At 40.6% G+C, this 26,098-nt stretch overlaps 1 protein-coding gene across 5 annotated transcripts in view; it reads left to right on the forward strand.

Moving 5' to 3' along the window:
* Positions 1-54: 54 nt before the first annotated feature.
* ZC3H7A (zinc finger CCCH-type containing 7A) overlaps positions 55-26,098 on the forward strand; it is a 45,949-nt gene continuing 19,905 nt past the window's right edge. For 2 of the 5 annotated variants that reach the window (XR_005226974.2, XM_007058131.4), the window contains exons 1-10: positions 55-776; positions 14,870-14,973; positions 16,560-16,599; positions 17,468-17,665; positions 18,958-19,116; positions 21,892-21,972; positions 22,067-22,108; positions 22,966-22,999; positions 23,967-24,253; positions 25,508-25,715. Coding sequence is in view for 4 of the 5 variants with exons in the window: in XM_007058131.4 (XP_007058193.2) it covers positions 14,906-14,973; positions 16,560-16,599; positions 17,468-17,665; positions 18,958-19,116; positions 21,892-21,972; positions 22,067-22,108; positions 22,966-22,999; positions 23,967-24,253; positions 25,508-25,715 (1,117 nt within the window). In the remaining variant the exon portion in view is untranslated. The remainder of the gene's footprint in view (positions 777-14,869; positions 14,974-16,559; positions 16,600-17,467; positions 17,666-18,957; positions 19,117-21,891; positions 21,973-22,066; positions 22,109-22,965; positions 23,000-23,966; positions 24,254-25,507; positions 25,716-26,098) is intronic. The other 3 variants (XM_043524569.1, XM_027820616.3, XM_043524570.1) reach the window with 3 other exon arrangements.

The following is a 26,098-nucleotide window of genomic DNA, read 5'->3' on the forward strand; positions in this document are numbered from 1 at the left end:
AGAACCCGAGACGAGGAAAGACCTCCCCCTCCACATCTGGCGCATGCGCAGTGCTGTCCTTGCCACTTGAACCGGCCACCACCCCGCACATCGCAACGACAGTTGGCGGGGTTGGCGAGGAGACAGGGGTCGAAGGCGGAAAACAGTACCTATGAGAGGGGTGGCCCAAGCAATGCGAGCCAGTACTAATTACAGGGTGGTGTGGACAGTCTGGCACCCCGTGCTCCCGCTTGGTTCCTGAGGGGGCGGTGTGATGGTGAACCTAAGCCAATCGGAGATTCAGAGACGGCCGGCCTCCGCCTATCAGGAGTGGCGTGTCTCTGGTGTGGCAGTTGAGGAGCCAATTGGAGATGGAGATGTTGCCTGCCCCTGTCAAACAGCCGCACCCGGAAGGGAGCGATATAGAGGCGCATAGTTTGAGTAACCAGCCAATCGAAGGAACGGACAGGCAGGAAGGTACATATAGAGCCAATCGGAAGCAAAGAATCTGTTGGTTTCAGCCAATCAGAGGAGCCGGCTCTGTCCTAGGAATTGTGGAGCCGATGGGAGAAGCAGAGATGTGCCCACAGCTGCCAATAGGGCGGGGCTGCTCTGTTCGAGGCGGCTGATTGTGGCGCTGGCCTCCCAGAGGTAGAGGGCGCAAGTACTAGGTGGCCGGGTTTCATCAGCGCAGCTGCCGAGCAGGAGTGGAGACGGCGCTGTTGTTGTCGTACCGAGAGATCGCCGCTGCCTCCGCTTTCCTCCTCAGCTGCGCCGGCGCCGGAGCTAGCGAGCAGGTACGTGGGGGGCTCACCGAACGCGGGAGCTGGCGGCTAGATCCCCCACCCCCCTAGGGCAGGCTGTCCATTGCCCATCACCACCCCTGCTAGGGGTGGGGTGTTCTCGGCCCACTTCCCCCTCCTCTCCCCCCTTAGGGAAGCTGGTGTTGTCCTCTCTCCGCAGTGTCGGGGTTGGGTTTATTGCCCCCGGTAGCGGGGTTACCCTGGTGCCTCCCTCCTCCTCCTCAGCTCGTGTTAATCTTGTGCTGGGCTTGTTGAAGACCCTCGTTTGTGGTTCTGCGGCGGGGGCTCCCGATGGAGGTGTGGGGAACGAACACACGGCAGGCAGTGCGAAGTGCCCGTTGCGAAGTACGGGCCGGGACCCTTTGGGTGTGATCCCCCTGTGGCGTGAACGGAGCGTGTGTGTGGAACCTCTTTTAGCCGCTGACAATCCCTGCTGCGGCTGGAGGGCCCCGGTGAGAGTGGGGAGGGAGGTGCTGGGGGACAGGCCGCCCCAGCCTATCAACTCTTACAGCCTAATTGTGACTTGACGGAACTTCAAGAGCCCCTGGCCCTATCCACTCAGTCTGGTCCGTTTTAAACAATGATTTACAGCAAGGTCAGGTGTTACACCCGCTCCCGAGTATGTCTGCTATTTTTTGTGGTTTTACAACTGCATTTTCCTATGGCTCTTAAAATGGCAGTTTTCTGTTCCTGTGTGATGAACGAGAGAAGAAAAAATAATTGGCAAAGGAGGGAAGGTGACTATAAGAAACTCATTCAGAGACTGACTGTACACAAAGTTGTGTCAAATACGCCAACTACTATTAAAACAGTATTTTAACTGATCTTCAGGTACACCCTATAGCGGGGGTGGGCAAACTTTTTGGCCCGAAGGCCACATTGGGGTTGGAAAACTGTATGGGGGGACCAGGTAGGGAAGGCTGTGCCTCCCCAAACAACCTAGCCCCTACCCTGTATCTGCCCCCTCCCACTTCCCGCCCTTGACTGCCCCCCTTCAGAACTCCCAACCCATACAACCCTCCGTGCTCCTTGTCCCCTGACTGCCCCCTCCCGGACCCCTGCCCCTCACTGCCCCCCTAGGACCTCACCTCTTATCCAACCCCCCTGACTGCCCTGACCCCTGTCCATACCCCCTGCAAGGGCTGTGCAGGACGGTCTTGCAGGCCGGATGTGGCCCGTGGGCCATAGTTTGCCCACCTCTGCGCTAAAGAGTCGTAATCAACATGTCACTAGTAAAAAGAAAAGGAGTGTACTTGTGGCACCTTAGAGACTAACAAATTTATTTGAGCATAAGCTTTTGTGAGCTTATGCTCAAATAAATTTGTTAGTCTCTAAGGTGCCACAAGTACACTCCTTTTCTTTTTGCGAATACAGACTAACACGGCTGCTACTCTGAAACATGTCACTAGTGTTACACAATCACAGTGTGGTGTGAGTTACCTTTTCCATTTGTATATGATTTTCTTTCCTGTATGTTAAGAATGAATTTGTTTACAATTGGTATTAATTTCTACAAAGTTAAGAAAAACACCTTAATATATGCAAAGTGCTATCATGTTCACAAATTGAGCAATCAGGAGAAATATAGAGAAATACTTAATCATTCAGTTATAGTAAAAGTTACTTGGAAAGTAGTAGGCAAAAAAATAAAGTAAAACACAGAAATGATTTTAAAGTTGATGGTGTCTCTCTGTAAAGACACATTGTCGGTTGTAAGCATCAGATTTAATTAACTGTGGTTATCTTGGTGAAACTTCTATCAATATAGTTTTCTTTATAGATACTTTTTCTGTCTAAATAAAGAAAGACACTTAAAATATTAGTTAAAAACAAACCTCACCCTCCTCCCCTCTAAAACAGCCTGAACTTCTTGGGAGTGAGAAGTAACTTTGCAGTGCTTATATCTTCTGTTTTGAGTTTTCAAGGGGGTTTTAAAAATGAAGGGGGAAGTGTGATAGCATAAAAGAAAACAAAACGTTTAGTGTCTTGTCTTGTCATTAGTGGGAAGAATCTAAACATACTGTAACAAAATGCTGCTGATAAATAACTTTTAAAACGAGTGTATTATTCAGCGGTTGAGCTTAAACTTATTTTCTCTTTTGCTTATTATATTTAGTTGTTTCCTCATAAACACAGTTTAATTTAGTTTCAGTTTAACTACGAACTATTGCCAATAAAGTAGGGGAGTTGGGATATTGCAGTTTAGAGGAATTTTATTAAACAACTCGTCATGGCATAGGACAGTTCACTAATGGTTTCTTCTACTAACCATAAGTAATTATCTTAAACTTAATCACTGTTTAAAACTAGTAAATACAGATTGTATTTTAAATAATGCCAAGTGAATTTTTTTTTTCCTGCATGGAGTGTAGCTTTGATGGGACTGGGAACAGTGGAGATACCCCTTAGGTGGATGAAATCTTAACCTGGAGCAACTAGGACAGTGTTCCATGTGTTCTCCCTGCTTCCCTCTTCACCTCCGATTTGCCATCAGTGCTTGTGGGGGGTTGGTTCTTTCCACTCTTCCTTGTGCTGCAAGACGTGGGCAGGGTATTGTGTACTTAATATGGGCGGTGGGCCTGACCTGCCTGTCACTGATGCTGCTGTTGGTGATGGAGGCTGGTAACAAGGCCAGGTGATTGGCTTCTGCCTACTGCAACTGGATGTGGAGAGAGGTTGGTACTCTCTGCTTCCTAGGTGAGTAGGCATTTTGGGTTCCCAGTTTCAGCCCCACTCTGAATTGAATTGTTTGATCTCTTTTGATTCCGGGGGCTAGGCTGATGGCGAGTTCTGGGATCTAGAAGGGGCTTTTTCCGATATCGCAAAACTGGCAAACTGCCAGCTGGAGTTCTAGTTTGGGGAGTTTAAATTACAACTGCCACAACTTTGGCAGGTTCCAATGCAATTGATGGGTTAGAAAGTGCCCACCTGAGGTCCCTTCAATGCAGTGGTCCTGGACACAGCAGTGCATTGTGAGGGGACCTGCCTCAATATCTTTTTTCAGCTTGTGGCACCATTCATCTTATCACTCCTACCTCTGGCATAGTATAGAGCAGGGTAGTGGGTTGGGGCTCCGGCTTTAAATCAGGGTTCCATGGCTGGCCTGAGGACATAGAGGGGGCATGGCTTTCACGCCCACTTTCAGGTTTATGATACCCAGGGCCATTGGTGCCAGTGGAGAATGGCACTAGAACAGTCCTGCTCGATAGTTTACAGTTTTCCCTGAAATCTAGAAAAGCACATACTATTCATAATGAAAAGTGTGTGTGCTGAGTTTCAGCTTTCTAATGTCGGCTGTTTTCACTGTAGTGGTGCATGGAGGAGAGAAAGATCGATCATAATAACTGTTTTCACAAAGGGGGAAGGGTAGTGTGTGTAACTGATGTGACTGATTGGAATTTTGTCAAAAATAAAAGACCTCCCCCCATCCCCCAAAAACCCCAAAACAAAAACCCCACAGTTCTTGGGGCAGACACCAAATATGGAAAGGTTAAACCAGGAAGATGAATGTTTAAGAATTATAATCACACTTTGTACTTGCTTATAATAGACTTTTTTTAACCTTAGCAGAAGCAGATTATTAGAGCTCTAGTGACTAAGTGGAAACTGTGGCTTTTTAGCAATTTCGTTATTCTTCATCATTGAAACTGAACTACAGGGCAGTCAATTTGAAAATAACATCTACAAAATTGTTTCCTAAAATCCACTCCAAAATGAAGAATTTTTAAGTAACGGTCTTACCTTACCAGGTCAAGATGTGAATTATTTTCGTAAATAAATTCTTTGTTAGCCATTGCATATGTTAAGCATAGGGCATGCCATATTATATGAAGTCTTTTTTACAGTTCTTTGTTCACTTATGTCAAGAGACATATATCCCACAATGCTCTGCAAAGCTCAACACAGCTTTTGGCATTAGTGAATATAAAGCCTGTCAAAGGCAAGATACATTTGTTCTGTGTCCTAGCACAGGTACCTTCATGGTTTAAAATATAGTATCCAAAACAGAGATAAGGAGATGTACAGAACAGCAAGTTAAGGAACTGGTACAAACTAGTGGGTAGGATCTTTGTTGACATATAAAATGCTTTATAACTTGTAAGCAATTGTGCTATAAATATAAGTGGTTGGGGGCATATTTCAAAGCAAACCCACTGTGGAACAGCACTGCAAGAAACGGCTTCCCAGAAGGATCCCAGAAGGATTGGTATCTTATTAACTTTTTCCTTTCTGTATTATACTGCTATGTTTGGTTTATTGATCTCTTAAGCATTCTTAATAACAAACCATACGTGTAGTCAACTGGCTACGCTTTTAGACAATATTTTGCAGCATTCTGTTGGGACCTTTGGTAACGTTACCCTTTTTAAACAATCAAAAATTGAAAGGAAGTTAATAAAGATGATAGTCTTATTCTTAGCAACTGTCTCCTATTAGTTGAGGTTTTCATTAGCTTGACTTAAAATTTCTTTTTTAATGCTACAGTCTGAGGTTCCATACATAGGTCTTTCAAGAATTAGCATATTTCAAACTGTAGCTGATCAGACCTGCTGAATTGTGGCTATTACCCCTAAATACAGTTTTTTGCAACTCTAGTGTCTAACGTTTCCGTTTTATAATTAATATTTCTGGCTATCTACAGTTCTCTTGCTTCAAAGAGTCTTTGTGCTGATCTAATTTGTGACCTTGGGCAAGTCACTTCATCTCTGTATCAAAGTTTCAGTTTCCCCATTTTGCGAAGGGGGATAATATACTTGCTTTCCTTTGTAAAGTGCTTCAGGATCTCTGGATGAGAAATGCTATATAGAAAATGTGTGGTGCTGGTTGTTGGTTTTGAGTTTTAGCAGTATAAATGCTGGATCAATTCAAAATAGTAATCTACTTTCACTGACATCCGTAATATGAATATCCGAGATGGCTGCATATTTGGTGAAAATGCAGTTCTGTACATTTCATGTGGATGAAGTCTACCTTATTCTCATGATTTTTTCTTTCCTAGAGCTCATGACAGTTTTGTTATTGTTGAGTCCAAATCTCTTGTACCTAAAGAAAAATTTCTGGCACATTCTGGATGTTAGATCGAGCCTTTAAAATGTTCATTGAGTGCATCAGATATTGCAGAAAGTAGAAGAGGCTTCTGTCTTGTCCAATGGTGGAGGGGAAAAGAAGTGTCCAAGCCTTTTACATCAGGATGAATCAAATGGAGTATTGAGGGTAAAAAAAATTTGGTGACTGCTTGGAGTATTTAGTAAAAAAGAAAAATCAGTACAGCTCAGGAAGGAGAGATTGGTGCTGAAGACCTCACTTACTACACTGCCTTCCATTGATGACTTTCTTGGGCACAGGTTGGCCCATTGTGTTTAAGGGTTGCTGGTAGAATGCCCTTCTGGATGGAGGAATTCCTTAGGTTATTCATCAGTGGTATAAGCTTACTTCAGTGCACTGCCTTTTTCTGTGAAATAGGATGAATTCTTGTCATTCATGGTGAAGATGACCGTCTGTTCAAAACAGTTTTGCTAGTCAAGATTTAGTGGCTGAGGGGTAACTTTTTTTGGTCACCTTCACAGCAGTAGTTCAGGAATTTTATTCCATAGTCAGGTTCTGAGTGGGTGTTGAAGTAGTGGTGCTCCAACCTGCTGCCTTTATGTTTCATCTATTCTTCTTCATTGGACTGTGACCTTTGGGGAATAGTATGGAATATGAATGCAATGGTTTTTAACAATATGTGGTAATAAGGTCTTGCCAAACTAACTGTTCACTGGTTCTATGGAAGAGCAACACTGTCCATCACAGCTTTTTGGAAATCCACTCTCTGGAACAGCTTTGTGATGTAGTCCTTAGATAGGGAGATGAAAAAGTTCCGATCTTTGTCAGAAATGGTGTGTGGACTAGTAAAAGTTGTGGGTACCTCTGTTGTCCTCCTCTAGACCAGTTGCATCAGTGAACATCTGACTGTGCAAGTCGGACTCAAGATAACTTGGCTGAATCTCATGGTAATAGTGGATATGAGATTTTGAGCCAGTCTTGAAGGTGTCATCTGAGCAAGTATTCAAGTCACCTGGTACAATTAACGTTGGGGATTTAATTACTTATTACAGTAACTCCTCGCTTAACGTTGTAGTTATGTTCCTGAAAAATGCTACTTTAAGCAAAACAATGTTAAGCAAATCCAATTTCCCCATAAGAATTGAAGGGTTAACACGTTGTTAATGTAGCCTCACACTCTACAAGCTAACACAAATGGAGGGAGGGGAGACAGCATGGCAGAGAGATACAGAGACGCACAGTATGTGTATGAGAGAGAGACGTGCATTGCCCCTTTAAGTACGCTGGCCCCCTCTAAGTACACTGACTTTTTAAGTAGATCAGCAAGTTGAGACAGCAGCTGCTGCCAGCAAGCTCCCTCATCCTGAGCTCTGTGGTGTTTCCCCCACTCTGTGGAGATGGGTGCGGGGGGGGGATGGGGGAGGGAAGGGGACACCCTGACATTAGCATCTTCCTTCTACCCCCCTCCCTGAAGCAGGAGGCGCCTGGGAGCAGCTCCAAGGCAGAGGGCGGGAGCAGCTCCAAGGCAGAGGGCGGGAGCAGCTCCAAGGCAGAGGGCAGGAGCAGCACATGGCAGTGGGGAGAGGGACAGTTGAACTACCCAGCAATTTATAGCCTGCTGGGCGGCTGCCGCACAGGAAACTTAGGGGAGCTGATATTGGGGCTGCCAGTCCACCCTGGTTCCAAGCCCTCACCAGCTAGCTCCAACGGGCTGCTCTTTCTGCAAGCAGTCGACAAAGGAGGTGGCTGCCAAACGTTATAAGGGAGCATTGCGCAACTTTAAACGAGCGTGTTCTCTAATTGATCAGTGACATAACGCTAACCAGGATGACTTTAAGTGAGCAGTTACTGTACTTATTTATATTATGGTAGGCAGGTAGGGGCCTCAGATGACTGTCTAAACGTGTCAAAGGAAGCATTCCTTGCCTCAGAGACCTCACAATCTAGGCTTTTGACAAGATATAGCAGGCAGGTGAAACAGACAAACAGTTTTACACACGAGGCAGTAGTCTCAATTCGCCACCTGCCTAGTATTGCCAACTCCAGTGACCTTTTTCATGGATCACACAGGTTTGGCTGGGGTTGGAGCAGCGTTCTGATGCTACAAAAAGCTCAAGCCTTCACAAATTTCAGCCATGCCTGGTAGGGAAGCCCCTTTCGACTGGCTGCTTTCCCCAGTGTCACGCCTCCTGGGGCAGAGCAGCCAATTTACAAGCAGACAGAATACTACTCTCTATCTCCCCTCAGGAGCAGATACCATTCTTATAGGAAGAAGGAGGGTGCAGAGGGAGCCCAGCAGTTCAGGGTGGCTCTGCTCCTTCTGCCCCTCTTGTGAGCAAGTGAATGGTTCATCAGCTGCTTCCCCACTTCACTCTCCTTCCCTGCAACACCCTGTCCTTGAGGGGACAGGAGTGAGTGAAGAACCCCAGGTGCTGCCCGCCAGCCAGGAAGGGGAGACAGGAGACCCTGCTGCAGCTCCTCTAGGCCGGGAGAGATGAGTGAAGAGCCCATGAGGTGCAGGAAGAGCAGAGGTGGATTCACCAAGGGAACAGTCAGCATGGATTCACCAAGGGCAAGTCATGTCTGACTAATCTAATTGCCTTCTATGATGAGATAACTGGCTCTGTGGATGAGGGGAAAGCTGTGGACGTGTTATTCCTTGACTTTAGCAAAGCTTTTGATACGGTCTCCCACAGTATTTTTGCCAGCAAGTTAAAGAAGTATGGGCTGGATGAATGGACTATAAGGTGGATAGAAAGCTGGCTAGATTGTCGGGCTCAACGGGTAGTGATCAATGGCTCCATGTCTAGTTGGCAGCCAATATCAAGCGGAGTGCCCCAAGGGTCAGTCCTGGGGCCGGTTTTGTTCAATATCTTCATTAATGATCTGGAGGATGGCGGGGACTGAACCCTCAGCAAGTTTACAGATGACACTAAACTGGGAGGAGTGATAGATACACTGGAGGGTAGGGATAGGATACAGAAGGACCTAGACAAATCAGAGGATTGGGCCAAAAGAAATCTGATGAGGTTCAACAAGGACAAGTGGAGAGTCCTGCACTTAGGACAGAAGAATCACATGCATTGCTACAGCCTAGAGACCGAATGGCTAGGCAGCAGTTCTGCAGAAAAGGACCTAGGGGTGACAGTGGACGAGAAGCTGGATATGAGTCAACAGTATGCCCTTGTTGCCAAGAAGACTAACGGCATTTTGGGCTGTATAAGTAGGGGCATTGCCAGCAGATCGTGGGACATGATCGTTCCCCTCTATTCGACATTGGTGAGGCCTCATGTGGAGTCCTGTGTCCCAGTTTTTCCACATCCTTCTTGTAGTGTGGGCACACAACTGAAGGAGTCCAGTGGAGGGCAACAAAAATGATTAGGGGACTGGAACACATGACTTACGAGGAGAGGCTGAGGGAACTGGGATTTAGTCTTCAGAAGAGAAGAGTGGGGGGATTTGATAGCTGCTTTCAACTACCTGAAAGGGGGTTCCAAAGAGGATGGATCTAGACTGTTCTCAGTGGTAACAGATGACAGAACAAGGAGTAAAGGTCTCGAGTTACAGTGGGGGAGGTTTAGGTTGGATATTGGGGAAAATCTTTTTCACTAGGAGGGTAGTGAAACACCGGAATGTGTTACCTAGGGAGGTGGTGGAATCTCCTTCCTTAGAGGTTTTTAAGGTCAGGCTTGATAAAGCCTTGGCTGGGATGATTTAGTTGGGGATTGGTCCTGCTTTGAGCAGGGGGTTGGACTAGATGACCTCCTGAGGTCCCTTCCAACCCTGATATTTTGATTCTTTGAGGTGAGGCTGGGTGGGGCAAGGGATAGAGAATTAATAGGGTAGTGGGTAGATGGAAGGGGGATGGGCAGATGTGGGGGTGTAAGCTTCTGTAGCAGGTGCCAAAATCATGTTAATAAATTTGGGAGTAATGGTATACTAATTCTCTCTCTCACTGGGGGTGGATGGGTAAAGTCAAGGATCAAAAGATAGACAAAAACCTCAATATATTCTCTGCTTTTAAAAATCTTGGTTTTTTTAGGCCAATCTCATTTTTTAGGGTTCAAATAATTGATTGTTGACCTTTGGGCTGACAACACTGCTAATATCTATGTGTTCAACAGTGGCTCTGATGTACAACAGCTCTGGCAGTTGTCTGTTTGGGAGAAGAAAAGCGATCTGGATAATGCTAGGGTTTCTGTATCAGACCTGTTCTGTGGTGTACATGCTAGAGAACTCAATGAGTTCTTCCGAGGTCAAATACCAATACTATTGCCACTCTACCTTCTTTGTTCTCTCTGTAAGATTGATGTATTGAGGAGCCTGGTGGCATGAACTATACCAGGATAAAACTGGTCCTATCATTTTGCAAGGTTTCGATGATACATGCAGACTTGTTCTGTGGTGTACATACCAGATGTGGGGTGGGCAAGATCAATATGTAAATGTTGGTATTTGTAACCTGCCAATGTCATATTAGTTGTCATGAGCCTGAGTTTTGGGAAGTTTCCTTTCTTTTTGTGGGAAGATGGTGGCATATGTCCAGCCTGGCTTTGGTGTTTCTTTTTATATCTCCTCACACTTACTGTAACTGGAATTCAGAAGTTTAATCCATGGAGTGGTGAAGATGGGAAGCAGAGATGCTCACATGCCCAGATAGAAAGATTTTCATGCTGCCTTTTGGCATGTGTGCTTGGAATTGCTTACCATTATGCCGTATAGTAGAAGCACATAATACTTTACAAAGTTTATTTTGTATCTGTCTTGCCTAGATCTAAAAACACTATAGAAATGAGTAATAAAGTCATAGGAAAGAAATTTAAATATAAAACAGTGGAGAATATGTTAAAGTATGTTGTCCTAGGCTTTTATGGTGTATTTCCTATCCTGGAAGAGGGTCATTGAATGTTGCCTTTGTACCCAAATGAATGAATAAACTTTGAGTACTTTGTATCAGTGGCATATTCTTAAGCTTAGCTATAATTGACTTTCTATTTTATGTGTTTTGGTATCAAGGGTCACAATAAGGAATTCTGTATATTCAGTGGAACAGAGAACTTGAGGGGTCCTTTCACTAACTTTCTGTGTGACTTTGGGGATGTGTTTCAACTCTGTGCCACATTTTAGGCATGGTTAAAATGAGAATAATTCTTATACCTTACAGAGATGATATAGCTTTTTAAGATCCTTGGATGAAAGGTATTAGAAAAATGCAAGGTATTAAGAGTAAATGATTTAGGGTTACTTCTAGATTTTAATTAAAAAGTTGCTCATCTGGAAAATCTACCTTTTGGCTGAAGTAACTTATGGCCTGGAATTTTCTCGGCCTAGAAGTAAGTGTGTGTGTGTTTAAAGTTTGAACAAATTATCTGCACCTGTGCCACAGGTTGGGTTTATAGGTTGAGCATGGTAAAGGTCAAAAATGCATAAATACCAGCTGACTGTTTTTGTTTAGGACTGTTGCCCTTTTTGAGAACTTCATCAGAGAACAAAATGTTACTCATGGTTGCTTCCTTTTCTTTCTAAGCAGTCAAGAACATTTCTTTAGGATCAGAATCAATTTCTACAGTCCTCATTCTCTGTAGAATAGCTCTTCAACTGTCAGTGTGGACAGTTAGAGCTTTTTGGATGAAGTTTTGAACTGGCTCTAAATTTTCATTTGAACTGATTAATATAGATCCATGCTAGCCTAAGTCTATTGGCCAGCCTGGGAAGCTTGCTCCAAAATGGGCTTCAAAATGCTGTATAGACATACCCTTAGACTCCTAAATAACTCAAATGCTTTTGAAAATTTTCTTGTTTTCCTTAAATGTTACAGTACAAATATCCAAATACTGTTGTCAGGGGTGCTGTATGAATTATAGGGGGGGAAAAATACATCCATGCATTGAAGGGGAGTGAGACCAAGTGATAAGGACATGAGAGAGGCCACACAGGATCAGACCAGTGGTCCATCTAGCTTAGTATCCTGTCTTCCAACAGTGGCCAATGCCAGATGCTTCAGAGGGGTTGAACAGAACAGGGCAATTATCGTGTGATCCATCTCATGTGATCCATCCCATGTTCAGTCCCAGCAACTGGTCTATGGACACACGTAGCATTTTCTATTGGCATGTTAGACAACTTTTCAAATAGCTGCCTGCGCACACAATTTATAAACATATCGTGATTAAATTCCCAAAATCTGTTCATCATAAAATGACTTTTGGGGAGAAATATATCCTTTTACAACTATACTGAGTGAAACAACTTTTTAAACTATGCGTTACAAATATCTGAAGTGTTTCACTTTCACCCAACCAGTACAAATTCCTTCCTTTCCACACGAACACTTTTTGGACAGTGTCTTAACTTATCAAAATCCTCCTTTCTTCTTGGTTGTCTGAACATGATTTTTCCTGAGGGCTATTCTTCCTTTATTAGGAAAATTAATGAAATAAAATGGGAACTTGATAGAAATATAGAATCTGTTAATTTATTACATACAGTTTTTAAACTTTAATATTTTTTAAACAAAATAAATTCAGCTCTATTTAAAAGATAAAACAAAAACCCTTCCTTTTCCTCCAGAAGGAAGCACAGCTTAACTGTAAATTTGCTCAATGCTGAAAGTTACCATATAAGTTTTATTCTAGGGGCAATCTTACTCAACCATAGTTTGAAGAAATATGTCTTGCTGTTAATTCTGTCATTTCAGAATCGGTATTGCTCTTGCATTGTAGTTAGAGGGCAGATAGAATTGCATTAGCTATTTGGTCACACTTAGGGCATCCTTGTATTGAAACTGGTGTACTGTATTACTTTTTTTGTCCCTTTTTATGTAAGGAGTGACTTGCATTATTTGTGTATTTTTAAGATTGTCAGGAACACCAAGAGTATTGAATGTAAATACTCCCTTTATTGTAATGGCAGGGGGAGGAGGAGAAATAACTTGATAATCTGAACAAATGATTGATTAAACTTTAATAGCTATAGAACCATTAAACAAGATAAGATCAATGAGTTAAATTGAATGATATTTTAACTAGGGATATAAATTATCAAATGGTCAGCATTAGTCTTACCTTTAACCCACCCTAACCTTTAGCCCCTAGCCCTGCGCCGACCTGGCCGGAGCTGCCCCAGCCCCTCTCCCTTTAATTGGTTAAATGATATAATTTTAATAGTTTAAACAGTTAACTTTTTAAATGATATATACATCCCTAATTTCAGCAATACCTCTTGTTTCCGCCAAGGCTTAATCAGATTAATTTGTATTAAAGCTGTGACACAAAAGACAAATATCTACACTTGAGTTCTTTCTGGGTTTGTCAAAGCAAACCTAAACATTGTGATGGATTTTTAAGTCAGGAGTGTTGATCACAAAACTGAGAGGCTTACTAATTAGACTCATCTTGCTTTTAATTCTGTCAGCAGTTAGGAGATGAAGATACAAAAACATCTCTCTAGATTTTGACTTCATACGGTATAGTTCATATTAGAGGGTATTCCAACATATTTTTCAGTAATAAATGAAACAGTATTAAACGTTTATTTCGCCTGCAGGAAATACAACAGCAATTATTGGTGCAAAATATTTTGTGAGCATCTGCTGGTATATTAGCAGTAGTGCAGTGAATTTGTTTTTTGAGAGCAGGGTTGGGTATTTGACTGGTCCAAAAATCTCCCATAAATGCAAACTAAAAAAAGTAAGACAACCATAGGTACTTATGCCAAATTACCAAAAACGTTACTTAACTAAGTTGTTTTAATTCAGAATAATTAGAAACAGAATGAAATGAAGTTCTAGAAAAATGAAAGAATGGTACCATGATTACTCCTGGGGGAATTCTAAGCCAAAAAATTAAAAATTCTGCGCACGATATTTTAAAATTCTGCAAAATTCTGTATATTTTATTAGTCAAAATAACACTATATATCACACCAGTTTCAGTTATTTTGGTAATTTATTTCAAAATACCTGTCAGCAACTACATCTATAACAATACAGACACACACAATTTCCCCCAGGAGCAGAGAGTTAAAGAAACCCCTGTTTCCTCTGCCCCTTCCCCCTCAGAGCACAGCAGGAGGATGCCCCCCCAGCCCAGACACTTGCACCCCCTCTTCCCTCAGAGCCCACCTGGAGGTCCTCCCCAGCCCCAATACTTGCACCCCTCTTCCCCCCAGAGCCTAGGGATCCAGAGGGAGAAACATCCTGGTGCTGGGTCCTAGGCTTGTGTGGAGTTTCCTGTATGCCACCTCCTTCCTTCAGGGCATGCCAGGAACTGCAGCTGCTGAGAGTCCTCCATCTCCTCCCCCTCCCCTCCCCCCCACCACTGTCTTCTACTTGCAAGCTGGGCTGCGGGGTCCAGTGGCCAGCAGCACCTCTGCAACCCATTTCTGTGGGAGAAAAAGGAAATCCAGCGTTCACAACTCTAATTTCTGTGCAAATTCTGCAAACGCAGTGGTGCAGAATTCCCCAGGAGTACTTGATGCAATCAGAGAGGTAGGCCATAGCCTATGTTAGGGCATTCTTGCTGGCATATTTGACCATGGTCAAATAAGTGTTTGACTGGCGGCTTGCCAAGTTTGTTTGAGACTGTAACATGGTCCTATGCCATCTAGAATGGACAAGTTCCCAAATAGTCAGGGTACTTACCACTGTTTGGTAGTGACTAGCCTGGCTGTTTTTGCAGTGGCACAGACACACTTCACTTATAAGTCTATCTTGTCCTTCATGAGTGGAGGAATAACATTCTCAGCAGGTGAGAGGAATAGAAACAGAGATTGGCAGGGAGGTTCTCTGTGAAATTGTTGCACACAACTCAGGGGAGAAAAAAGAGAATGTTGGGTTGGACACTCGGCTTATACCCACCGCTGCTTATGGTAGGAACTTAATTTTAATGCAGCGTCTGGAAAAAATGACTTCTCGCTCCTACTTCTGTGCAGTATCAGCATTGTTATTGAACCTAGCCCTGGTGTGAGATTTGAACCATCTGGTCTAGAGGCAAATGTACTAGCAAGTGGGGCATGTTAAAAGCCTCTGTTTATTCTTTCAGAAACCGTAGAGTTAAAAAGTGGATGTGCGGGGTAACATGTCCAGTGTACCTGAAGACAGAAGTATCAGACAGCAGGACATCAAGAAAGGATTGCAATTTATACAGTAAGATCTTATGACAGATGTTCTTATGGGTTTGTGTGTGTGTGCAGTCCTACTTAAAATGTGGTTAGACCTTTTATTTATGCTGTCTTTAAAGAGTGAGATAAGGGTGAGCATTTGGCCAATTCATACTTCATTATCTATCCACATTTCAGCATACTCTTGTTTTTAAATGTTTAGGGGCTCAAAATTGACCCTCCCATTTGCTTTAACACAAGTAGGAGATGTCTCCTGTTTTCATGTGGCATTGTGTGTCATTGGGGTAAGCCAGGTGCCGCACTCTGTCTGAAGAGTGAAGACTGTTACTCCAAACAGCAGCTGCCAAATTTGGGGAGAGAAGAACACCTGTATGTTTGGGGAAGTTGTGGGTGTAGTGCTGGTAGTGAAAGTGTGCTCCAGAGGAGCTCAGCAGGCTATTTTTTAGTAACGTCTTCTGACCTTGAATGTAGAGTTCATCTCCTATCTATGTGCCCAACAGCCCTTTTAATGTAATACTGGAGGACGAAATGGTGAGGGCCTGTGTTTTCCCTTCATACACAGCTCCTCCTCAGAGCAGGATATTTGCCTACTCCAACCTGGAAATGGAGCAGGAGGAGAGGCCTTGGAGAGCAGAAGACACGCAAGCCCTCCTCTCTTATCACAACATGGTAGTTCAGAAAGAGCTGGGAGAAAGAGCAGCTCTTTAAACCTCAGAGAGAGGAATGGGGTGCTCCAACATGGAAGGCTTGTTTTCCTGCAACTGGCCTACTGAGCTCCTTAGTCCACCCCAGCTATCTCTATTTTCAGGAGAAGGGAAATTCTTCCCTTTCCCATTTATAGACTTGGTGGAGCAAAAGTAACATGATCCTTCCTGTGCTCATCTTCCTCCAAATATTGTTTGCTTGCAGTTTGAAGCAGAAATGGTCTTTTCTCTTTTCAGTTCCCTGGCTGCCTGAGGCAGTGATTACCCACCCTCTACTGATGTTCAGGATGTGGGAGTTCTGATAAAATTACAGAAATGGGAGCGAGTCAGTTAGGGCCCCCAAACATTTTTCCCCCCTTCTTTCTACCTGTCCCCCTCTCCCATGTATGTAGGGATGCATTTTCAAAGACTACATTAAGGTTGCTAAGTCATGCACTTGGAAGTTAGGGAATGCCAGAACTAAGGCTGACCATGCACCCTTAATTTAGGCTACTGGTGCGTAAGCATTACAGTAGTGTGCAATCATGTAATTAACAAAAAGAAAAGGAGTACTTGTGGCACCTTAGAGACTAACACATTTATTTGAGCATAGGCTTTCGTGAGCTACAGCTCACTGCATCCAATGAAGTGAGCTGTAGCTCATGAAAGTCTATGCTCAAATAAATGTGTTAGTCTCTAAGGTGCCACAAGTACTCCTTTTCTTTTTGCGGATACAGACTAACACGGCTGCTACTCTGAAACATGTAATTAACAGCTACTCTTTTTTCTAGGACCCCTGCCTAATATACAAAATGGATGGTGCTCAGGGAATGAATTAGTGTTGTCTGTAGCCCTCAGAACCCTTAAGTTTAATATTTATTTTTAACAATCTATTCATTTACAAAATTTGCTTATCTTTAATTCCTAGGTCTACTTTGCCCTATCCAGGGACACAAGAACAGTATGAGGTAATGTTATTCTCTGAAATCTATTAGAAACATATGATTCTATAATAGGTGGAAATCTTCCTTGTGGTGCTTTAAAAAAAAAAAAAACTGTCAAAGTGACATTTTTACTAGTTTTTAATACTGATAAACTACAGTGGTATTTACCTTTCACTATCTTGTCCCACCCTGCCATGTATATAATCAAATATTTGAATGCACAGAAATAAGTTATATAGTAGCTCAGAGAGAGAATTTTTAAACTGCAAGTTCACTCAACCTTGGCTACAAACTTAGTTCCTACAATTTCAGGAGTCAAGATCGTGTTCTCTTTTCAGTGAAGTTAGTTTAGCACCTCATTAGCTAGACAGGAGGAGGTAGATTGACATGGTGAAACTACCCAGGCATTTTTCTGCAGTTGTAGATAACTGGTCATTAGTTTAGTTTTGTAGCTCGCTTTCTGTTGATATTAAAACTCTCTCCTTTCTCAGTGGTTTGAGTTTTGGACATGAATGGGCAATTGGTCTGATCCAAACATTTCCTGTCTGAGACTTCAGTGTGAAATACCAGAATATATATTGTGTGTGTGTGTATTTTGTTCCTGCAAAGGGTAACTATTTCACATGTCGTACATCTTTCATGAGCTGCTTTGTCAACAGTTGTGCCCTACATTTATGCCTACGTTCTTTGGTAATGGGTACCTTAGAAATGCCTAGATAATACTTCTCTTGCTACTTTCCTTTAGTGCATTTTCTTTTAACCTGGACCCAAATCTTTGCATTCAATTTTTTTCCCATTAACTTGTTGCGAGAAAATTGTGAGTTAATATGTATTCAGAAGTATGGAATGTTTGCCGAGAGTTCTTCTGTTCATGAGTGCTTCTTTGTTCCAGTTATTCATACGAGGGCTTGTTAGAAATCTCTTCAATGAAGGGAATGATGCATACCGAGAAGGTGATTGGGGAAGGTCACAGAGCCACTATACAGAAGCTTTAAACATATCAGATTATGCCAATTCTGAAGAAATCCACATTTCCAATGAAATACTAGAGAAGCTACATGTAAACCGTATAGCGTGTTATTCAAATTTGGTAAGCTGTTTTTATTTAAGCTTTTGCTTCTTTTCAGAAAGAGTACATTAACAAAATATGAAGCCATAGAAAATTCACTAGTAGATAAAGAGCTCTTGGTTATGGTTTGAGAATTGTCAAAATGATTCAAAACTTGATTCTCAGTCTTCTCTCTTTAAATATGTAAGCATGTGTCCAGATATATTTAGACAATAATACTAGAAGTATCCTACTAATATAAAATGATCATACCACGCTCAAATGCTGATAAAGCGGTAGGTTCATCCTTCAGATAAGATTGGTACAGCTAATATACCTACTTCCCTGTCTTTTTGCCTGTGGGTGGACATGTTTTTGGGAGGTGGGGGAGATCTTAATGATGCCCCTATTTTCACTGGGCTTTATACTTAAGCTACACGTGGACCTTTTCAACCAGGGTGACCTATGTAGGGAGCATAAATGTGTATATATACAGTACTAGTGCTGCTCCTTAATTGTCTAGAAAAGTTGCTAATGAGTGAGGCCAGATACTTCCTCCTCTCACAAATCATCTGTGGTGCCTCTTCTAAAATTTTCCATTTGTCATTTACCATTATAGTGATCCATTTACTGGTACATCAACAGCTATCAAGTACAAAGAATTAATGAACCAAAGGCATTATTACTGTTTCCTTCCTTTCCAGCTACATAAAGAAAACCCTGTCTTATTTCCAGAATGAATTCAAAATAAAATCTTAAACTTCTACCTTGAATTCATCTAGAACTGAACTATCCAGAATCTGTCCAAGTAATAGGGCTGTCTGTCTTTCTGTGAGCCAGATACACTGCACTTTTGTCAAATAATATAAACTAGGATCATGAGGCTTAGTACAAGCAGGCTTTAGTACTTTTGCTGCATGAACGCTACCTTTGTAAGGTAACTACTCTGCTGTGCTACCTGAGTCAGTGATTTTTCATTAAACATAGTAAATGGTAGCCTTGAAATAAATACTAACTTTTTTTTATTATTTCAAGGTTGAATTATGTTTTATCTGGACTACAAAGAGGGTTCTAGCATACTTTGGCAACATACTGTCTGTCTTCATTTGCAATCTGACTACACAGCATTCCATGCTGTTTGTAAGAACAGTAAACAGCTTTAATTTTGGGTCAGTTACTCACTTTTATCCAGAAGTAAAACGTTAACAAGGAATAACATCCTAAGAAGAATTCCGGCACTTTTTGATTTAAATATACGCTATTTGAATCTTCTACTCTAGTAACAAAATATTATGTATTGAATAAGCCCTTAAACTTTTTTGCCTTTCTCACAGAGATTGCATGATAAAGTTCTAGAAAATTGTGAAATAGCTTTAAGGTTAAATGAAAACAATTTCAGAGCTCTATATCGGAAATCCAAAGCCTTAAATGAATTGGGAAGGTATAAGAAGGCTTACGATGTTGTAGCAAAATGCTCTCTGGCTGTACCACAGGTAAGTAAATTATACATTGTTAAGTTTACTTTACAATAATGTTTTGGAAATAGCTGGTGCTTTATGTAATACAATATTTTCTCGAATACTTATTTATTGTACCCGTTTTCAGTGTGGAAGCTAAGAAATATGAGGGGTTTTTTTTGTTTTGTTTTTTTTTTTTGGTAGGAAAAACTAGGGCCCCCAAAATAAGTAGAGCTGACACAGTTGCCCGATTTTTTTCAGCAAGGAAAATTGAGTCACGTGATGTTTTGTTTTTTGCTAGTATGTATGGATGCCATCAGTGAGATTGTTTTAGAGCAGTGATACTCAGACCTCAGTGGTTCAGGAGCCAAATTAGCAATCAACATTACCCAAAAGAGCCACAGTGGTAAATGAAACGATGAATTCACACTATAGTACTCCATATTCATATTGAAACTGTATGATGGGAAATATTATTTAGTTTTCATTTTTATATATATAAAATATTCTCACAGCAGAATGACTGACCACATATTATTTTATCAACTACAGTTGGTTAATAACATAGTAAAAGTCTCCTGATTGGTTAATAATTTAAATCACATTTGTGTTTTAATAACATGTACTGCAAAGAACCGCAGGAGATGCATTAAAGAGCCACTTGTGGCATGGGAGCCTCAATCTGAGTATCAGATTGTTTTTGAATTTCTTTAGTGTTCTGGATTTCCTCTAGCTATTCTAATATTTATTTACCTGTCATACATTCAGAATCTTCAGATCACACTTCTTACATTCAGAAAAATGTCCTCTCCTTTAAATACATATGTTTAAAAAGTGCATTAGAATCAGATAAGCTATGCAAGTTGGAATTATTTACTTTGGCCACAAGGATTAAATGATAGCAGGGCCGTCCTTAGGCATTCGAGGCTGTGTAGGTCACCCAAAAATTTGGGGTACCCCTGGGTCTTAGTGTCCACCCTCCCAGCTCTTCCTATCCCCTGTTCTGACCCTTCCTGCAGGCTCCCACAGCTGGTTGCTGCAGCCTGGTGACTCTTACTCCAGAGGGGATCTAGTAACTTAAAAGTGAAAAAGCCTGCCAGCCTGCCAGGCCTATTAGCACAACATTGAAACTGTTAAAGAGCCATTCAAGTGGTAATGAAGCCATTTGACAGGCATTTGCCAACCCCCAGGTATATACTGTCAGATTCTGAATTTACTGACAAAAACAGTTGTGCATTACTGTAATATTTACTCAGAACATGTTAGTCTACAGGACTTTGTATTAAAATTTGCTTTAAAAATAATTCATTAGTGCAGTGTTTCCCAAACTTGGGATGCCGCTTGTTCAGGGAAAGCTCCTGGCGGGCTGGGCCGGTTTGTTTGCAGTTGCTGGGCCGGTTTGTTTGTTTGTCTGCAGGTTCGGCCGATCGCGGCTCCCACTGGCTGTGGTTCGCTGCTGCAGGCCAATGGGGGCTGCAGGAAGCGGTGGCTGCGGATTTTTAGATGCACAATCTGAGTATTCATCTTTAGGCTTAAATGCTTGGATTTTCAGACCTGCAGTTTTTAAAATAAATCCTTCAAAGGACCTCCCTTATGTCAAATACGTTTTTAATTTTAATGACTGTAGTACAAAAAACTTGCTTCCATTGGTCATAGGGGCACCAGTTTAATAATACTGTGTCAGGCCCCATAAATCCTAAGGATGGCCCTGAATGATAGACATCTTTGTAAACATCCCTTATCCCAGTAATGTAATGGCAGGTGTCATGTTAGTACTAGTTGACTATTCCGTTTGTGATGGATTTTGTGCTGTGCTTAAAACCCGTGACTGTTTCATATTTGGCATTCCCCCTTCTGCCTTGTTTCGGATGCCTTTGTAGATGTGGCTTCTCCCACTGACTAGTCTCCACCATGGATTTTTCTTTTGCTATCTATGCTGTGGGGTGAATGGTTACTTTTTTTCTCCATTTGATTCTAAATATTGATTAATATATATCTTTAATCTGGCATCCTGTTCAAAGTGAACCTTTAGAAGGCATGATTGTGAATTTTGTGTGGCTTTTTTTTCTTTTCAAGACACAATTTTTGGCAAAGTGGTCAGAAATTTAAAAGTGCTGGGCACACATAACCACTTCAGTTGGCATTTCTCTGCTTCATACACCTGAAAACTGGACCAGTTAGCTAGGTGTCTAAATTTCAATTTCAAAGCCTAACTTTAGGTACTCATGTTTGAATACCTTGGCCCTAAGGTTTAAAGTAAATCTGCCTTGATTCTTCTTGTAACTTTATATGACATATTCTGAAAACTAAACTTTAAACTGTCAAATATTCTAAATGTTATCTGTCATCTAAAATATGAATTAACTAGGACAAAGTGAAATATGACTTGATTTTAACACAATGCTTCCAGATACAACAGATTATATTCCCAAAAACACATTAAATATTCAATGATGTTCTTTAATAGTTGACATGCTAATAGAAATGTGGCCTTCAGTTTGTAAAACTACAAAAAATACTCAAACTGTAGAATCTGTAAATCACACTTTAATTGCCAAAGGCCTTTGTCTTTATGGATCTTAAACTCATCTTGGATAAAATGGTATATACCTTTGAACTCAGTTATAGGCAGATGTTTATAATTTTTATTTACATGTAGGGTTAGAAGCACACTATCATAATTCCTATTTACTTTGGAATGAGAAAACAGGGTGTATCACTTTGCCTGGGGGGTGGGTGGGTGGGTGGGTGTGTGTGTGTGTATGTGTCTGTGTATAGAAATATATAGAAATGTATATGTATTTGTTTTAGGATGAAAGTGTGATAAAGCTGACTCAAGAACTTGCTCAGAAACTAGGATTAAAAATAAGAAAAGCATATGTCAGAGCAAGGGTAAGAAAGTTTTATTTTTTTGTTTGTGTTTTTTTAAACCTCATTCTGAGTTTTTAATATCAACTTACACTTACAATGACATGTTTAATTGCAGCCAACTTCCTCAAACTCAGTTTCTGGAGAAGTGTCAATTAAGGTAAGGTTCCACATGTTCACAGTATAAATAGATTTTGAAAGAACTATTTTCTGTATTCTTACAGTGAAGTGAAACTGACCAGTTAACATTTGGTTAAAGTTTCTGTATCTTAGGCAATGGTTAGGATTCTTGTCTAACCTTGTGCTTGGTTTTGCCATGAGTATAATATCTTACTCAATCGCTTGGTCACTTTTATCCAAGTTATTTTTGTACAAGAACTTCCTTGAATAAAATATAGTTAAAAATGCTGTCTTTACTCTGTTTGGCCTTAGTTATTCGTAAGGTCTTGCTACATGGACACAGTTAACCATTGCTTTCTGTACTTAATGACAACTTAAGTACTACAGATGTCCAAGTGAGTACTATGGTTCACATAGGTTAAGGATAGCAAGTTGAATGCAGCTCAGACATTAATAAAGATGTACTATGAGACCTGCACAGATGCAGTTCCAGGTGTTAGAGGCATAAAGTTCACCTAAATTGTAAACAGATGTTGGCTAGAATTGGTTACACATTACATTAGTAAACATGAACACTTTAAAACAGTTTATTTAAATCTAAACAGTAAATAAAGAACATATCTTATTTTAGGAAATGAAAATTTGTTACGTTTAGTCTCACTTTTGTTAATTTCAGTTTCTTATGGCTGCAGTGCTTGGGTTTCACAAACTACAAGGAATGCTTTTGTTTTGAAAAGCAATTTTTCTTTGATCTTTAATTGTGGAAATCTGAATTCTCATAAATTTTACAAAAGCTAAATTTTAGGTCAAACTTAGATTGATAAAGTCAACTTAAAAATGTATGCTTGAAGGGTCTTGTTGCTCTTCAAATTAATTGATTGTTTTATTTATCTACAGAATTCAAATTCTTCTGTAGAAGATATTGAGTCAGGTGAGTCTTCCTGGACTACAATATTGTTTGTTAATGAAAAGAAGCGAGATACAAAGTGTAGCGCTGGTGTGTTTCATTGTCAATATTCATAAAATTCTTTATATGAATCATGAATTGAGCTCTTCTCCGGAGTTTGACTTCTGTGAAACTGGTATTATATTTCTGTCAAGTGTGTGTGAAGGTACAAAGAGCATTACAACTAGGAAAGCTGCTTTCAAAGATGACTTCAGCAGTGGTTTCTCCCACATCCCTTGTCATAGGTAATAAGTAAACGTAGTGACTCGTAAAGGTGACACAGTCTCCACTTCAAGGGGTTAAAAAAATTATTTAAAAAAATCAAAAAAGTTTCTCAAGTCAGTCCAAGAAATAACTTCACGTATCACTTCTTAGAACAGTTTTTTAATTTGCCAGCAAACTAAACTTAATAGACTGTGTGAAAGGTGTGTGGCGTTTTGAGGGATTTGAGTGAATGGTGTGTGTGTGTGTGTGTGTGTGTGTCTATGCATAAGAGAATACAGGTTAAGGTGGCTGTGCAAACTTTATTTAAATCTCCTGACTTTGTTGTTGTTTTCTCTTTTTTTTAATATTGTGGTGTTCTAATTTAACTTCTGTAACTTGGGAAAAATTAGTGCTGAGGGGGTGGATGTGGGGAGGCAGAATAAAGCATAGCATGTGATAACTTAGGCCACAAGTCTCCGACTCTTCCTGCCTGCTTAGTATATCAAAATATGCAAACATTCCAATATACGCATCTGCATATTTTCTTCTGAAGTTAATTGGTTAATACAAACACTTGGTATGCTTTTCTTAAGCATCTATATCTTTATTCCAAAATTAAATTTCTTTAAGGCAAAACATATTTGTACCAGATTAAAAGTGGTGAAAGAATTTTTTTTTTTTTTTTTTTTTTTTTTTTGCAGAACATTGACTAAAAGTTTTGGTCTCTTTCCCAAATTACCTGTTTCAGATTTATCAGAAGAGAAACAAGAGACACTTTCTACTGTTTCCTCATCAAATTTTGTCCCAGAAGTGTCAAGTGACTTGGCCTCAATACCTATGCAATCCGTATCTTCTGTCATGCCTCTTCAAGTGGAAAAGAGTTCTCTGCCTTCTGCAGTGCTGGCAAATGGGGGAAACCTCTCTTTCTCTATTCCAGAAGCATGTTTAGATTGTGGAGATGGAGATGATATTAGTATTGGGGAAGAACTTGATGAACTACTTGATTCTGTACCTGACTCGGATGAAAATGTAACGGTAAACTTTTGTTTTTCATTTTTTCTGGAGAGGAATCATTTCAAATGAAATCTTGTTTTTAGTTTGATAAGCAGGCTCACAACTAAGTGTGTAAACTATAGTCATGCCTATTCTGTCAAATTGCACCCTGTCTTTTGACTCTAATATGAACTTCCCAGCAGAAATGTCATGTTTTCCGTTTCTTCTTAGAATAGTGACAGCATTATCCGACCAGCTCTTATCAGGTAATAAAGATGAAGCAATGTCAGAGATTGAGGGGTTTAGAGGCAGTTCTGGAACAGACAGATACATTAAATAGCAGGTCACTAGGATCAGATGGTGTATATCTGACAGTTCTAAAAGAATTTGAAAATGAAGTGCTGAACTGCTAACACAAATATGCAATCTCTCATAAAATTGTCTACTGTCTGATGTCCAGTTGAGCAGTTGTGGGGGGAGGGGAAACCTGCCAGTATATTGATATGTTAACTTTAGCATATAGCATTATCCTTGAAGTAAGGAAATGATATGTCAATTCTTGAACAGATTGTAACTGTAAAGTGAATAATAGTTCCTCCCAGAACAGCACGAAACTAATCAGGATAATACTATTAGTATAATTTACTAATGAGGCTGTAGTAAATAGATTCTTCATGCAGGTTTAGTGGACACAATTTAGAATAAGGTTCAGTTTTGAGAAGTGTGTGATGATTCTCTGTCTTAGTGTTTTTTAAAGCAACACTATTTAGAAAGCTTACTCTGAATATTTAACTTTCAGTATTTTAAAATAAACTGAGAAATGTAACTTTCTAAATTTCTGAAATAGATATTGCAATCTACCATGTTAGAATAAGACTTCTTAAAATTTCATTAGATATTTTTAGGCCTCTTTAATTTCTGCTGCCTCTTTTGTCTGTGTATTTAAAGGTATTTTAAAAACTAAACTCTCAGGTCCTGGTCCTGCAAGGGTTTTAAACCTGTGCTTAACGTTACATGTTGTGATTAGTTCTGCTGAAGTTAATAGGACTATTCACCGTGTATAAAGTTAAACATGGGTAAGTCTCTGCAGCATTAGGGTCTAAAATTTAGATTGAAGGACTGAAGTTCAAGATATTCTTCATTTTACCTTTACCTGTGTAGAGATAGGGTTTTTGTACTAAAACAAAGCAAATTACTAAAAGCTAGACTGTTGCAGACCTCTTAACCTTTTTGAAAAAAAAATTCTGAATGAATATTTAGTAAAAATATTTCTCTTCTTTTTTTTTTCCCCCCCAGCAAACCACAGTAGTCAGAGGACCCATTCCGTCAGCTAGTGTAGCTCCTAATATAGCCTTCTCCACAACTTTGTTAGGAACTTTACCAGTTGGTGCAGGATTTGTTCCAGCAGCCTCATTTTCAGAAATGTATTCACAGCCTCTGGCTTCTTCTTTGGAAAATTTTTGTTCCTCTTTAAACACCTTTCCAATCAGTGACTCAAAAAGAGGTAAGGAATGAGTCTGAAGTTATACCTGTTTAATCTTACTTTAGTAGAGAGTGGGAGAAGTCTGTGAATGACAGCTGACTTCTCACTACTAATCAGTGTAAACATTAAAGGTTTGTGGTGAAACGTTCAGGCAGTTTGACTTGCCCATGTTTTAAATGTATCAAATATATAGTCAATATATACTGTGACCAAGAATTAAAAACAAAGCAACTGTTCATAAACTACATAAACATGTTCTAGACGCCCTCTGCTGGATCTGCATGAACTATTAGATAGGTTTTCCTAAAGTTGTTTTGATGTTGTGCATGTAAAATTAACCTGAGAAGGAAGTAAATTTAAACTCCATTTAAAAATCTGGGTGAGGCTGGGGATTTAATATGTGC

The sequence above is a fragment of the Chelonia mydas genome, chromosome 10 (assembly GCF_015237465.2).
Source record: "Chelonia mydas isolate rCheMyd1 chromosome 10, rCheMyd1.pri.v2, whole genome shotgun sequence".
Lineage (NCBI taxonomy): Eukaryota > Metazoa > Chordata > Testudines > Cheloniidae > Chelonia > Chelonia mydas.